Below are 15,726 nucleotides of genomic sequence, written 5' to 3'. Positions count from 1 at the left end.
GGCTTGTTTTGGCCACCCAATATAGTTTTAACCCAAGATAAAAACATTTAAAATGTACAATCTAAGTCATTGAAACAGCCAACTGTAAAAGTGTCTATATAAATATATATAAAGCTTATTCAATATAATTACGTAAATGAAAGAAATTTTAAGAATCAGACAACAAACTGTTAATGATAAACGAAGAAAAGATGTGCTATAAAAGTGTGCTTGATCATTTGCACCACTGCAGTCGGCAGTGTACTAGTTTAAACTACTAAATATTTGTGTCTCCTTGTTTGGCCCAAAAGACCTGCAGAACCTTTAATGAAAAGGTTCTTTACCTCTGAGCCAGGTAATACAGATCTTCAGCAGCTATAGAATTGCGTATCTCTAGGGAATATTTGCAAAGAAAAACATATTCTTCTGTACGTTGGTAAAGCATTCTGTTCTTGGAACGCAGGTAAAACAGATCACCAGTTCTGCTTTTTTTCCCCAATAAACTATGTTTATTATGCCAATTCTAATTACCATGCAATCTAATGGTTTTAAGGCTTATATTTTCCACATCACTGGACATCACAAACATGAAGGCATTTTATACTGTCATTATACATCAATGTTTGCACTTGGTTATACATATATACAGAAATTATTCACACATCTTAACCTTGCTATTTCCTCCTTTCAAACCAACATAATTTTACTGTGAAAGCAGCTTTTTAATAAATGATATAAGAAATACAGCAAGGCACACATTTTTTAAAAACTTTTTTTCTCATTACCACCTCAAGAAGCATAAAAAACCAAAATGTTGTACTTAATTCAGTAGAATGTCAACAGCTCCTAATATACAACACCATGTAGTTGTTTCTTGAAGTGTTGCATAGATTAAATTTTAAAATTAAATAAATAAAATGCCATTTATTTTAATTGCTTAATTTTTAGATGTATTGAATCAGGAGGGCTAATGACTTCTTTTTGCTGCAATCCAACAAAATTGTCACTTTAAAAGTAAAATAGTTTCAATAAACTTATGCATTTTACACATAAATATTAAATTTGATACATAAAATAGAAGAGTACTGACAGGTACAGATCTGAAAAGATGAACCAGATGGATCATGAATTCCGTGGAACTTCAAAACTTTAAAGAACAGAACCAGTGGTAAGTAGTACAGGAGCATCCAATTTAGGAAGGGGGGGGTCATTAGAGGTAGCTTGGGAGAGGAATCCCTATGAAAGCAAATGATTGCCTTGCTACAATACAAAATGATCACTGAAATAGGACTAGCATATGCAGCCTGATCACAAAGCCAACATGGACAAATCACATTTGGAAAGAAAATTTATCTTGGGAGTCAGTGTAATGAAAGGCAGTGATACAATGGAATTGGAGGTCATCCCAGGGTTTACAGGATGAACCTGCACCTGAATTGCAGCCAAGTGTCTAAAAGGAAACAAAAAAGTAATAGTAGGTTACAGAAAATGAAGTTTTATTTGCAAAACATAGCTCTTCCAGAACAACCATAGATAGTCATTAGATGGTCACATGCCAGAGCCTTTAATGCAGGAGCATACGGTAGGCAAACAATGACTTTTAACAGCCTGAGGTACAAGTTAGTGTAAAAAATTGCACTGATGTAGAAAACTCATTGATTTTTGTAAAGACTTTGTTTCTAAAGAAACAAGGGTAGTCATCAAATCTGACCTTTTCCCTGGATCCTGTCCTTATCCTTACCTGTGAACTTACCTTCAGCGCACTCAAAAGTGCACCAATCAATGAAAACATAGGAATTTTCAAAAGCCAAGCAACAAAAAGATCTACCCATCACTTATTTTAATATTTATGTAAACATATAGAATGAGATTTCAATGAAGAGGAGGAAAGGATTGTCACAGAAGTGGTCCACGAATAGAACTGTCAGTGTCATCACTGTATTTTTAAATTGTAAATAGCTATTTAGACACTTCTAGTACTAGCAATGAGTTAAATTTTCATACTATAGAATTATCCAGCTCAGAGTTTAGGGTTAAACTATTCATCAAAGAGCACAGGCTTATGATGAGGATTATGAAGAAATAACTGTCGGAATACAGCTCAAAGATTAGTGCAAAGTACATCTCATAGGCATTTCCTAGGAGGCACTCCAGACATGCATTATGTGCCTTCCAAATTAAGCAGGAATATCTGGATCTATCCAGTTCCCTTCTCCTTTGATCTTATTTGGTGTAACTGACCCCCCTCGTTTATAGAAAAAATATGGTTACATGAAAATAGTGAAAAGCTCAACAGTTTGTTTAAAAATTAATGAATAACTGATCTGAATAAAGGGGAAGATTGTATCAAAAGGTTTCTACAACTCTGGCATGAGTTTCACATATCTATAGTAAGAAAAGTCTCACTGATGGATTATGTCAGGTTTTTCAAAAATTATGTAATTCACAGACAATACAAGATTATCTGTTTATTTTTTTTTAAAGTCAGCTACTGTAAGGAGCTAAAAAGTCAGACTGTTTTAAACTCTATAAACAAACATTATAGTATCTACCTCCCTATAAAAACCTCTAGGAAAAAAACGGTAAGCAAAGATTTAGATTATTGTTGTAGTTCCAGTCTCTAAAAGTAAATTATTACATATTATCTATTGTGTAAACCTGTATATTACTTTTCTCCTGTAATGAATAATTAACTAACAGTCCTTTGCATTTATGTATCAGCTTTTATCTGTGGATCTCAAAACACTTTTCAGTGAATAAATCATGCTTCACAGGTCCCATTGATCATTATTCTCATTATTTTGTTGCTAAAAAACTGAGGCAAGGGAAGGAATAAGTCATATAAAAAAATCTATTGCTGAGCAGGAAATAACAGTCAGGCCTTCTGAGTACCAGTCCTGGGTTTCTCCTGGCTATAGTAAGTGGCAGGATATTCTGGCTAACATTGCAGCACTGTCAGGTAAAACCAATTTAGTTTTCTTAAGCCCAAGTAAAATATTTTTTTCCCTAAATTAAGTTAAAACTTAAGTTTAAATTACAAATTCTGCACAAAAGGAAGGAAATAGCTTTTGGACTTATTTGTAAGAACTAACAGGTTACACACAGAATTCTAACGTATGCTCTAAAAAAAGACTTTTGACACATTACATAAACCTCCTTAATGTATTGATCTCTACGCATATTGAATATGTGACTAAAAATTCCCATCCCATTGGTGAGTCATAGGTCACAGTGACAGCAGAAGATCGCATGATCTCATATAGAGAAAGATAGTTCTTTCAAACTGTCCCCTACTTGAGAAATAAAATCAGCATAGCTTTATGAGCACCTCTGTTGAAGAACTCCGTGTTGGCTCATATGAGAGCCTAGTCAGTGCTGACAGAGATATTTTTAAGCCTGCTTATAGAATTGTTATTATTTTTCCATAATGGTCATTTTTTGTAGCAGACCACTAAGTAACAGGATTGCAACATTTGGCAAAAATATTTTCTTCACTATTACTTTTATTCTCCTGTACAGCCAAAGTAAATACTAAAAGAGTGTAAAATCAAACTACATTTCAAACTATGCCTTTTTCAGCTTTGAATTCTCAGTATGCTTTTAAGGTACACATATACTATAGATTATTTTTCTCTAAGTATTGCAGCTACACATGGAATTACACATTTAAATGAGCTTACAGCACAGGTGCTACGGGAAAAATAATGGTGTTTGCCATTTATCTTTCAAATTAAATAATGTGTTTTTAAATAGTAACTTTTTTCATAATACACTTATGGGAACAACATTTATCTGTCACATTTTAAAAGATGTATTAGTAATAAATGTAAATTACCTTTGGAAAATCAGTAATTAGCCTCATCAAAAAATAAACAATCTGCCACCAAAAAGATAATCTTTAGCATAGTTAAGCATAATAACTGTTATTTGAATAAGTTAACAAATTAGGATAGAATGCTTCTGTAATTCATTCCCCATAGCATGAGAGATGAAGTTAAAGCACCAAGCTTGTGAATGGGGGCAGGGAGCTCAGACTTCAGTGAAACCAAATCTAGCAGCTCATATTTTCATTTTTTGATGTGCCAGAGATAAACTATATGTATCCTAGGGCTTTATACTGGGAATAATACAGTACATCATTTCCACGGAAGCAATGCTCTATGTATCAGTTAAGAACCAGTATATCTTCCTAAATGTACAAAGTGGGATGTAGCGTGAAGGGCTTTGTTACCTTAATATTTGTCAACCCCTGGTCAAAAATTAAAACTATAACATAACCCTATTAAGTTGTTGCATACAGACTCTGCATTACATTTTATTGCATTGTGGGGCATTTATTAATATCTCCATCCTCTATGTCCAATCTTAGTCCTTACACCAACTGCATATTGTCATATCCCAGTCTTATGAAAAACACAGCTGGCTACCATGTACGTAACTATGAAGTTCTGAAGAGTGAGGAAAAGTTTATACAGTATTTTGAGATCCTCAGAGGAAAAGTACTAATAAATTGAAAAGACATGTTGTACCTTCATCGCTGAAAGAATGAGAACAAGAATAAAATCACACTCACTATAGTAAGTATTCTTCCTCAAATTAATATTATAAAAATGAGTGGAGAAAAAAAAAGAAAACTAATAAAATAGTAATTTAGGAAAAGCTTATGTTTACATAATTATCACTTATCAACCTCAGACTTTTGTCATCATCTCCATTTCCAAATGGGGGCTTCCACATACACATAATCCTTTTAATGTAATTCTGGGATATATAGTATCATCTATGAGTTTTGTAATTCCCAGTTGATTTCCATTGCTTCTCCAGTTGTTTGGATGTGTCCAAGTATTAACCTAACTGGCAATCAACAGGTCATGATAGCCTATTTCAAAGCCATTCAAGAAATATCCTCTTTGCTATGATGGTTCCAAGATAACGCATTATTCAAATAGATACGTGTCGAAAGAGATAGCGGCAAGCTGTAGACTATTGCTGTCATAACCTAAAGACTTTGCTAGACATATTTATACATATGTGAATGTGTGAATGCTGGGTAAACTGCCAATATGTGCAAAAGAAAAGCCCAAAGCATAGTCATATAATATAGCAAAATCAGGAAATGCAGAAGTTGTTAGATATCTAATAGCAGCAAAGCAATCTGTTTCATATAAATAGGCCCAGATCCTCTGCTACAGTTACACAGTTTGCAATAGGAGGGTACTAGTGGTTTTGATGGGCAGTGATGAATAACAGCCTTTTCCCCTAGCAACATCATGGAATCACAGCATAACTTAGGTTGGAAGGAAACTTGAACATTGTCTGGTCCAACCTCCTGCTCAAAGGAAGGCTATTTTCAAAGGTAGATCAGATTATTCAGGGCCATGTCCATTTGAATTTTGAAAATCTCCAAGGATGGAGATTCCAGAATTTCCTGGGGAAACCTGGTCCCGTGCTTAGCCTTGTGTTTTATTGGAAATTCCCTTGCTACAGCTTCTGGCAAGCAGCAGCATTTGGAATTGGGAGTAGCATTTGGAGTTGCCATGCTGGCTCTGGTCTACTGGAGGAGTGTTTCCAAAGACTAATGGCATTCTATACAGCTATGCTGGCTTTTGGGTCACCAAACAACTAGTGAAACTCAAAGCAGCAGTGCTACACACCAGGATCTGATCCAGAAGTTGTGTTGTAGATCTTCTTTTGGTGTTAAATGTTCAGTTATTGTTAGACATTTATGTGAGGTCAGAAACTCCAGATCTGAACCACTTTCAAACTTTGGAAGAGATCAGAGCCACTTTTTCGTCTTTGGTTCCACCATCTTACTTATGTTTCAGAACGCTTACCACAAAATAGAACCGAAGCTCCCAGTACTGCTGTGTGGCTATCAGTTTCCATCTGCTCTGGTATTCAGGTCTTTATTCTACATTACCCTCACATTATACTCTTTAACGATTTGCAAAGATTTCTTATTTTGGTAACCTCAACTTTTGGCCTAACACTGTGTTGTAATAATTGTGTTCTTAATAATGGCTCACTGAACTTAAATCATGGTAAACTGACATCAAGAGATGACTTCTCTACTTATCCTCCAGTCTGCTTAGCCATTCTTCATGGCTTGTCTGGAAATATTGTAGAACTCCAACTCACTAGTCACCCAAAATTCTTGTAAAACCAGAAGTTCAGCTTCATCAACTGCTTTTGAACACCTCATAAGGCCAGCTGACTGTGGAGAAGGGGATCAATGAGCACAGCTGGTTTCTGGTTCCACAGCTCAGTTGAGGAGGGAAGAGGAGGCTGATATAGAAATATTATGTTTGAAGAATTCCCAAGTTCTGCAAGATAGCAGAGTTCTTCTAGAAGGGAGCAGCTCCAGTCAGTGCAAAGCCAAAGGGCAAGAAGCAGTTAGTATTCACTGCATTGTTGACCAGTGGCATGTAAATTGGGATTATAGTGTAATCAAAATAAATGATATGGCACTATCATAAAACAGAAGCCCTGGATGGTGATTCATCTCTTTTCATTGTACAAAAATGTAAAAAAAAAAAGGCAAAAAAAGGTAAAAAAACCGAATGTGCAACTTGTAGAGTACATACCTGTTTTTAGGATAATGTACGTGCCTGGAGAGGGTTACATTCTATCTGTGCATATTTATATGTCTTTCCTTATGAAGATTCAGAAGATTTTCTTCACAAGTAAGAGTTTTACTGTTCTGATGCAAAGCGTCCTTTTTCTGTGAATGGCCAGGCTTTAACTGAAACTCTATAGCTGAAGCCCCTTCAGAAGCAGCAACACATCCTTTGGGCTCTTCAGTTCCAGGTGATTTTCCTGTACTACTCTTCTCAGTGCTAAGCTCTGAAGAATTCTTTTCCAAACCTTCAGTTTGCCCATCTGAAATCAGCAAATCAGCAGCAGCATTTTTCAAATTGTTTGATGCACTTTGTTTGTTAGGATTGGGGACGTTTATATTATTGTCATCATCACATAAGAAAGATAAATCCCTACCTTCAGGTGAAGTTTTAACTTCTAATGACTCTAGAGTCACTTCACCTTGTGAGTCTGGAGATATTTCAGAAATAGTGTTAGAAGTAGGTTGCTGCTGCTCAACCCGTTCTTCCTTAGGACAGGCTTCAAAAAAGCATTCAATATTTTCTCTCTCATCTGTGAAGTCTAGTGGCACAGGAGTGCTGCTCTTTTCCTCTATGTATTTGATTACCTCTCCACAGTCACTATCATGAGAAGAAAGTGAAAGATAAGAATAAAAGTCCCCTTTTCTTAGCTGAATGGGTCTGTGAGAATGTTCTAACACTTTTTCCTTGATCTGTGCTAATGAAGCTGGAGCAGGTGACTCACATTCAGGTTGTGACTTACTTTTCAAAGCTGTTGATGCCATGTCTATTATCTCCCTCACAAAATTGTGTACTGAGCCATCTTCCATGTTTCTTTTATCAAAAGCAGCAGATTCACAGTTACAACACAAATCAAGACTGTTGGCTGAAGAGTCGCATTCTGCTTCGCTGCATTTCAAGGCTGTACAGCAATCAGTAGATTTTTCAGCAATGCTTATTCTATGTTGTTGACCATTAGGTAAGGATGTTTGTAAAGTTGTATCTTGTATGTCTACACAATTTGTTTCTGAGGAAGATTCAAGACAAGGCTTTTTAGCAGGAGAGGAAGCAACAGAGTGATGATCAGGCTGAAGATGACTTTGACATTCTTTTGGAGGGTTTCTGGATCCATCTGATGACAGAACAGTCTCCTTGCCATCCATATGTGAATCATCTGAACTGTCTGTAAATGCTTCACAGACACAACATTCATTTTCAGCTTCTCTGACATCAACTGATGCATGAGTTTTGGGACTTGCTGATGTTCTGACAAGACCTTCCTTTTGACTGCCAAGAGTATTTTCAACATTGCCATTCTCCATATCATCCACAAGCTGATCCTTCACAGCCTGAGAGATATCTTTTATCAGGTGACTCTTTGTTCCTTTTTCACGATCACGTGGTACATTCTTACTATTGCCATTATTTTCTGATATTTTCTGTACTGAACCATTCAATAGTGTTTCAATGCTTAATGTATCTGTGGCTTTTGATGTTTCATTACTAACTTCTTTACTGCGCTGAATTTCATCACCGAGGTTACTTTTTCTCTTCTCCCTTGTCAAAGAAAATTTTGGTCTAATCCAAGTTTGGAGTTCATTTTTTATATAATCAAGTCCTGAAATTAAATTGCATTCTTCATAAATATCCTCATCAGTTGCTATACTGGAGTCATCGTCTTCATCTTTGATACCTAGCTCTTCCTCAGTTAAGGTAAGTGTGGAACTTGAAAGCAAATCACTGTCATCTTCATCATCAGTACAAGCAGAAGTGCAGGAGACATTAACAATCATGCTGACATTGACATCGCTCTCATCAGCTACAGATCTATTAAGATGTTTTCTAAATGATGCATTTGAATCTGGTATTTTATTTCTGTGCAGTACAATGTCTTCAGAGCAGAGAGAAAGATCCTCGCTGCTGCTGAGTTCAGTGAGAGAAGCTGCTGAGTCTTCGTTGATTGAGGATGCAATATCTAGAGACAGCTGTCCAGTAAAAGACATTTTTTGAGAGCTACTTTGGAGTGTTATATCAGAGATGCTGCGCTTTATCTTTTGATCTAAAGGACTCTGGATATTCTCTAAGCGATTTAAAAGATCTAATGTCCTTTTGCTGAGCTCTCCAACAGAATCACTGCTTGCACTTATGTCTCCTGAGCCATGATGACTAAAAAGGTCTTCGTTGCTTTTGTAGGACGTCAGCCAGCTCTCCAAAGAGGTGCTTCGCTGAAGACCATCTCCACTTTTAAAAATACCTGAGCTGAACAAATCACCTACTACAGACAGAGATTCTAATGAAGAACTACAAGATAAAGTTGAAACCTGTCTTGTATTCTCTGTAACAGTTAATTTTCTTACAGTTTCTGCAGATTTACAGGAATTGGGATCTGATTCTCCAGGGATACTTGCCAGAGTATGGTCATGAATAAACCCATCTGGTTGTGACTCTCCAGGCTTATGTTCAGATTTACCAGGTATTTTATCAAAACAAAACCCATGGAAAAAACTGCCCTCTGTATGTGTTTTGTCAATTTGCGATTGTTTCATTATGACAGGTAATTTGAATTTGGAGCCTTGAAGATATGAGTAATCATAAAACGTAAACACGTCATGTTTTCCTTGCAGTTCGTCTAGACAAACAGGGTTACACATAGTAATGCTGTCCAAATCCTCATCATTTTCACTTCCACAACATGCAGAAGGTGCCAACTGGAAATCATCTGAGAGACTAGCATGGTCTTCTTCATCTTGCTTTATTTTTTGTTTTATTACATCGACTATATCATCCACTTGAGTTTCTGCATGCCCAATTTCAGGATTACTCTGAGTGCTTTCAATATCATTTAGCAAAAAAATTTCTGAATTATTTGTAGTTTCTGTATCACATTCACTCACTATCCCACTCTCACTCTCAGAATGCCTGCTTATGTTTCCACTCTGATAGATGTAGTTATATGGTTTTGCCAATGTGGTCCCCCCTATTAGGTCTGGCAGGGATTTGGTAGATGAAAACGACGAGTCTTTACTAAGACTTTTGTTTAAAATGTTAGACTGTGTTACATTGGAGAGTTTGGATGTTTTTTTCATAAAAGGCATGTGTTTTTTTTCTGATAATTCAATATTATGAAGACTATAGACCTGATAGATGTGAGGATTTGGAGGGGAAGTAATGCTGCGACAATAAAGAGGACTTGCACGATCATTGATACTTTCGTCTTCATTCACATTGTTATCACCACATTCTCCTGAAGCAGGTTTCTGGCTTAGATCATCCTCCTTGAGTTCCCGATCAGGATCACTTAAGTCTTCATGAATACTGATCAGCTTATTACTTATGTCAGTTTCGTCCCATTCTAGTGCATCTTCACTTGGGCCATTTAGATCCATCAAACTGGGATCAATAAAGTTCAGAGGCTCCTGTAAAAAAAAAGTCAAAGATTAGAAATATTTACAGCTGCACTTTAAATGTGCTTCCACTGAAATCATATAAGTAAATCAGTGGGAGTAAAGTGCATTTTTGGAACAATGATGACTAATAGGCTTTTAATTTTGTTGCATTTTGTGTACCATTAAAATGATCAATTAAAATGAAACCTATTAAATTTTGCATGATTTCTTACTCAGGTGGTTTTTTTCTTATTTGCTGTCAAAATATAATACAGACATTTGACTTTTCTTTAATAGAGATTAATTGTGGTTAGTCATTTTATATGTAACAAGTTTTAACCATTCTGCAGAATCACATAGGAGTGTGGTAGTGTGGTAGTAAAAAACACGTGATTAGCGCTTTATTATGTTGGATATATGAGAATCTCTCTTAGCCTGCTTAAGTTTAAAAGAGTTAAGATATAAAGGATTTATAAGAGGATTTTTGAAATGTTTATAACAAACTTTTGTGTTGTCAGCCTTAAAACAACAGATCTAATGCACTGGAAATCACAAGACTTGATGAATTTTTATTAGAATTTCTATTTATTCTTTACTTGATAATAAAGGCAGTACTAATGACCAGTAAGTAAGACTAATGAATGTTAATATCTTCAGCTGTAAGAACAATCAATCAGTCTAATCAAATACTACATGAATTTCAAATATTGTCTGTGCTGACACCTTTCTCTGGGAAAGGGCTGATAAATAATTGAGCTAAACTTAGTTTGCTTTTTTAAAGACTTTTGTAACTTTCCAGTAATATTTGCTATTATGACTCAGAACATATAGTATCAAGAATTGTTCCTTCTAGAAACATGTGTGGGAGAGGAAGAACATCTTGACAACTTTTCTCACTCAAATGTGATGCGTCAAGTGGCCAACAGTACGGACTCACCTTAAACCCCTCAAAATAAGACAGAAGTGGTCCCTGATTTTGGGGCTGGTTCGCTGGGCACAAATTAATTTTACTTTATTTTTCTATTTATTAAGAGGCCTCCATTTTAGGGAAGACTTTGCTTATACAATAAGTCTTGTAACAGAACTGTTAACTAATGTAGAATTGTTAGTTTAAATCATCTTAACAGCTGAACAATGATCACTATATCCAGAAAAGCAAGCACTTTTTCCAAAAAACCATTCAACTATGATCTCTTGCTCTCTCGAGCTTTCTTGGAGCAAGTTTTGTTTTTCAAATACAGCATTGATCACATGCCAAACAGCAATCTAAATCACAACAAACTTACAAACTTACAGAAATACAAGGAGATAAAATGAGGCTGTAGTCCAATGAAGTGCAGTTGTACACAACTTAGTTACTGACTTAGATTCATCAACACTCGGCCAAGGTTAATTGTGAAGGGGAAGGCGTGTATCTCTAACTGCGATTCTCAGCTGGGAACTCTCTTTTTGAAGTAGGAACTAAAGCCCTTTTGTGAAAAATCATGGGATGTTCTCCAACAGCTCAACAGTTAGGGCACTGATTTTGGGCATGGGACACTTTGTCAGACTGAACATAAGAGACATGAACCAGGTTCCCATGCTCTCAGGAGAAGTCCTACCTATATGCTGTTCTGAAAAGAAGCCTGCGTCTCCTGTTTCATTTTGCATAAAACAATTAAATATTAATTGGGTCATAGATAGACGAGGAGAATTTTATCCTGCAGTGCAGTGTTTAGCACATTTGACTGGCAAGAGGCACAGATAGGTCCAAATCCCTGCTCCAGTGTCTATTTAATTATGGATATAGGTGGCACTGTTTCTGTGCAAGACACAAGGCTATCCCATCCCAGTATGTCCAGTAGACCAATGGCTAAAATACTCAACTGACATAAGGAAGAATTATTTTCTCCAAATTGGGCAGAATAGCTATCCGCCATTCAGCAGGGTGATATGATTATTAATATATTTGATAAACCAAGATATTCTCCATGTAAGATGTCCTTATGCTTCATTGGGCTTAGTTGTAAGGTAGGTCCCCGAGTACTACAGCTGTGTTAAGATACTGCAAATAATCATGGGCAGAAGTATGGGTGCCAAAGAATTTTTTCCTCCTTGGCAGGTTAGGAGGCTTTTGGGATTTTGAGAAACTGTCATGTCTAATGTTGAAGGCTAGAGTCTCTTTGTGGATCTACCTACCCCAAAGCTTTTATGGAGTAAATTTGTTAGAGTCCTTTTTTTTTTCCCCTGTGAGATATTGGCTAGTGATAGCTTAAATGTTAGATTTCCATGAAAACACCCATTTGCTAGGCAACTAAGGCTATCAGAGCAGTTCTGTACATTGTGGAGTTCGGAAATCCATATTTCGATTTGCCAGTTTGCCATGTTTTCATAATGGCTCTTGGTTGGTACTTAGTTGGACGCAGTTTCCCACCTATAGCTGACCCTTAACCAACCTGCAAGTAAAAACTGGTGCAAGAGAATGACAATAATTAAATTAAGTTAGTTTGAAAACCTGTTAGTTTAAACAAGAAATCAGCTACAATTACTCAATTTTTCTGTGGCATGTTTTACGACTCTGTCATACCTAGCATTAGGAAGACATTGCTGTGAAAAGCTTCCTAAACTGCACAATTTTACTGTTTTAAACTTCTGCCAGCTGCAAAAAGAAATTCCTGAAGGCAGGAAATCAGCAGTGGGTTCCAAGGATTTTATGTTCCATAGAATCTGATTTTGTTGCTCAAAACCAAAACATTTGGTCCTTATTGGTCAGGAAGATAACCTTCCCTCTGTAAATCAGCACTTGGCTGCCTTGTTTGTTCTGCAAGTCAGATGGACTAAAATAATAAAACATGTAGAGTTGTGACCTCAGCCCATTCATCTTCACTGAGTGCTCCTCACTTCAAAGCCTATTTTTTATTCTTCAAATGCACATGCTTTTCTGAGACCTGGTATATACTCAGAAGTTTTGCAGGCATAGCTGTGACGGTAAGGGATTTGATCATATTTTTTTTCTTCTGATTGTCACAGATATACTTCCAAAGGCTCTTATGTAGATAATGTCATTTTACCAGCATAGCTTTCTCTGTCCAAGGAACCGACTAAATTGATATTAGCAATTACTACTTTTCTTATAAGCATCATCTCCCTTGAAGAAACCTACCAGTACAACTTTAGTGGTTATCAGGTACATTGTGTTGTGGTTTAACCTCAGCCGGCAACTAAGCACCCCATAGCCGCTCGCTCACTCCCCCGCAGTGGGATGGGGGAGAGAATCGGAAGGGTAAAAGTGAGAAAACTCATGGGTTGAGATAAAGACACTTTAATAGGTAAAGCAAAAGCTGTGCACGCAAGCAAAGCAAAACAAGGAATTCATTCGCTCCTTCCCACCGGCAGGCAGGTGTTCAGCCATCTCCAGGAAAGCAGGGCTCCATCACACGAAACGGTTACTTGGGAAGACAAACGCCATCACTCCCAATGTCCCCCCCTTCCTTCTTCTTCCCCCAGCTTTATATGCTGAGCATGATGTCACATGGTATGGAATGTCCCTTTGGCCAGTCTGGGTCAGCTGTCCTGGCTGTGCCCCCTCCCAGCTTCTTGTGCACCTCCAGCCTTCTCAGTCGGTAGAGCATGGGAAGCTGAAAAGTCCTTGACTAGTGTAAACACTACCTAGCAACAGCTAAAACATCGGTGTGTTATCAACATTGTTCTCACCCTAAATCCAAAACACAGCACTGTACCAGCTACTAGGAAGGAAATTAACTCTATCCCTGCTGAAAGCAGGACAATTGGCAGACCTTACTAAGTACAGACCAAGTTTTAACTTTGAAACAAACCACTCGGCTTACGTCACAAACGTTTTGTATTTGGCGTTTTCAGCAGGGGTATATGTTTTCCTTTCTTTTTTACAAAATTTAGCAAGCTGCTCAAACAAGAAAGAGACTTTGGACATTGAGGTAGTTGTTGGAGAGAGCAGCACCATACAGACTCTTGAATAAACCTCTGGAGTGAAGAATGGAAGGTGGTGTCACTCCAGCCTGTGTTTGCACTGACAGCAGTAACAGGGTAAAACCCAGGAATCCCTGAGGACTATTTTCATCATGTCAGGTGTCTCCTTATCAGGCTGCTCAGTGCATAGGTAGGGTGCTGGAGGATTAGAATTATCATGATAGTAATAGATTATTAGGTCTTGCCAACAGAAAATTTAAAATTCCCCAGACTGATCCTTTACTTAGTGTTATACAGAGGATGGGAGGTACAACATAAGTGTCAGCTTCAGCTGGTGTCAGAGCTAAATTCTGATTGCTCACTTTACTGGGAAAAAATGCTGTTGTTTCTTCTCCTGTCTGTCTTGTTTTTCACTCCGAAGAACTGTATAGTATTGCACAATACATCTTTTACACAAAGCAGACAAATCTTTTATTGCCATTTCCAACTGGGAAAACTTTACTAGTGTGAGAGCCGCACCATATTTTTTATCCCATTTCAGTTAATGATGAATGTGGCTCTCTTACAGAGTTTGCACTTACACACTGCAAAAGATGTTCTACCTAGCCTGGTTCAAGGTATCACTCCTTGAACCACAAATTCCCAACAAGAAAGGGGTCTGTCACAGACAGACATGATGATCTCCACATGTAAGAAAGGCTACAATTAAAGAGAAGCTTTGAGTGTGCTACAGAGCTTCAGATTCCAGTGGGGTGAGCCCTGTATGCTGACTCTTAAGTCTTGGCCTTGCTGAAGTCTGTGATAAAACATGCTGCAAAGGTACCATTCTGTCTGGCAAAAATTCTTTGGATACCAGCTGGTGTAACTGTACTAAATTTCCCGGAATTTAGAAACTTGTTTTTTATATGTGCAAGAGTGTATGCGTATAAATACACACACGCATATATATACGTGTGTGTGTCTATATGTCATCTTTCTAAAAATGGGTATCTTTTAAGTAGGTCAGAGTGACTTTATTGTTATAAAGTCACTAAATACGACTACATCTAGAGTAGATCTCGATGGTCACATGGTGCACAGTAAGAGAAGGTAAATAGTTTTGACCAAGCAAGTAAAAAATAACAATGGAATAAGAACAAGAAGATGCACAATATTATGCATATTCCTATTTTTAAAATATTACCACTAGATAAACAACACTTAGGAAGTATTTACTGTTGCATTAAAAGTTTCTAATATAATTAAGCCAAGAACCAATTAAATTACAGACTCAGAAGAGTGAGAGGTTGAATTAATTGCAATGTATTTGAAAGTGCTGCTTTAAGGAGTTTGGCTATTCCTAATTTGAACCCTGAACTATTTTGCTCAGGACAGTATTCCCATTTCAGTGGGATAACTCATGTGGGTAAAGTTAGGTGTGCACTTAAATGCTTGTAGGGTTGGTGTTTAATGGTTAAACAGTTAATCTGCTGAAAATGTTAATGGGAAGAAATAAGACTATTAAGCCAAATAAAGACATTTCCTTAACCCCAGTGCTCTTTAAGGATAAGTCTCGAAAATGCATTTTTTCATTTGTTTCCTTTACTAAAACGCGGATAGTTTTGCTTTTTCTGCAGCAAATTTTATTAAACAATGATTCTCTGTTTCGGCTTCATTTGCATGTGCTACTCCAGTACAGATACTTTGTGTTGGTGAAACAGGCCTGTAATGTAACCCCTACGTACCATTATATTTTTTTAAAGGAATTAACATGAAAAAAAGAGCTTTTACAATAATAAATACAAACTCTGTTCCTCCCTCCCCTGCAACATATCCTTCAGTTGCTGTGGACAAATTAT

At 36.9% G+C, this 15,726-nt stretch overlaps 1 protein-coding gene across 4 annotated transcripts in view; it reads right to left on the bottom strand.

Annotated features, from left to right (window-relative positions):
- Nucleotides 1–380: 380 nt before the first annotated feature.
- Nucleotides 381–15,726, bottom strand: part of AKAP6 (A-kinase anchoring protein 6) — a 293,258-nt gene continuing 277,912 nt past the window's right edge. For all 4 annotated transcript variants that reach the window (XM_076345005.1, XM_076345008.1, XM_076345007.1 and 1 more), the window contains exons 13-14: nucleotides 6,564–9,991; nucleotides 381–1,429 (exon numbers count right to left, since the gene is read on the bottom strand). In XM_076345005.1, coding sequence (XP_076201120.1) covers nucleotides 6,605–9,991 — 3,387 coding nt within the window. In that variant the 3' untranslated portion in view covers nucleotides 381–1,429; nucleotides 6,564–6,604. The remainder of the gene's footprint in view (nucleotides 1,430–6,563; nucleotides 9,992–15,726) is intronic.

The sequence above is a fragment of the Aptenodytes patagonicus genome, chromosome 7, assembly GCF_965638725.1.
Source record: "Aptenodytes patagonicus chromosome 7, bAptPat1.pri.cur, whole genome shotgun sequence".
NCBI lineage: Eukaryota > Metazoa > Chordata > Aves > Sphenisciformes > Spheniscidae > Aptenodytes > Aptenodytes patagonicus.
This window is presented reverse-complemented; position numbering and strand designations above follow the sequence as displayed.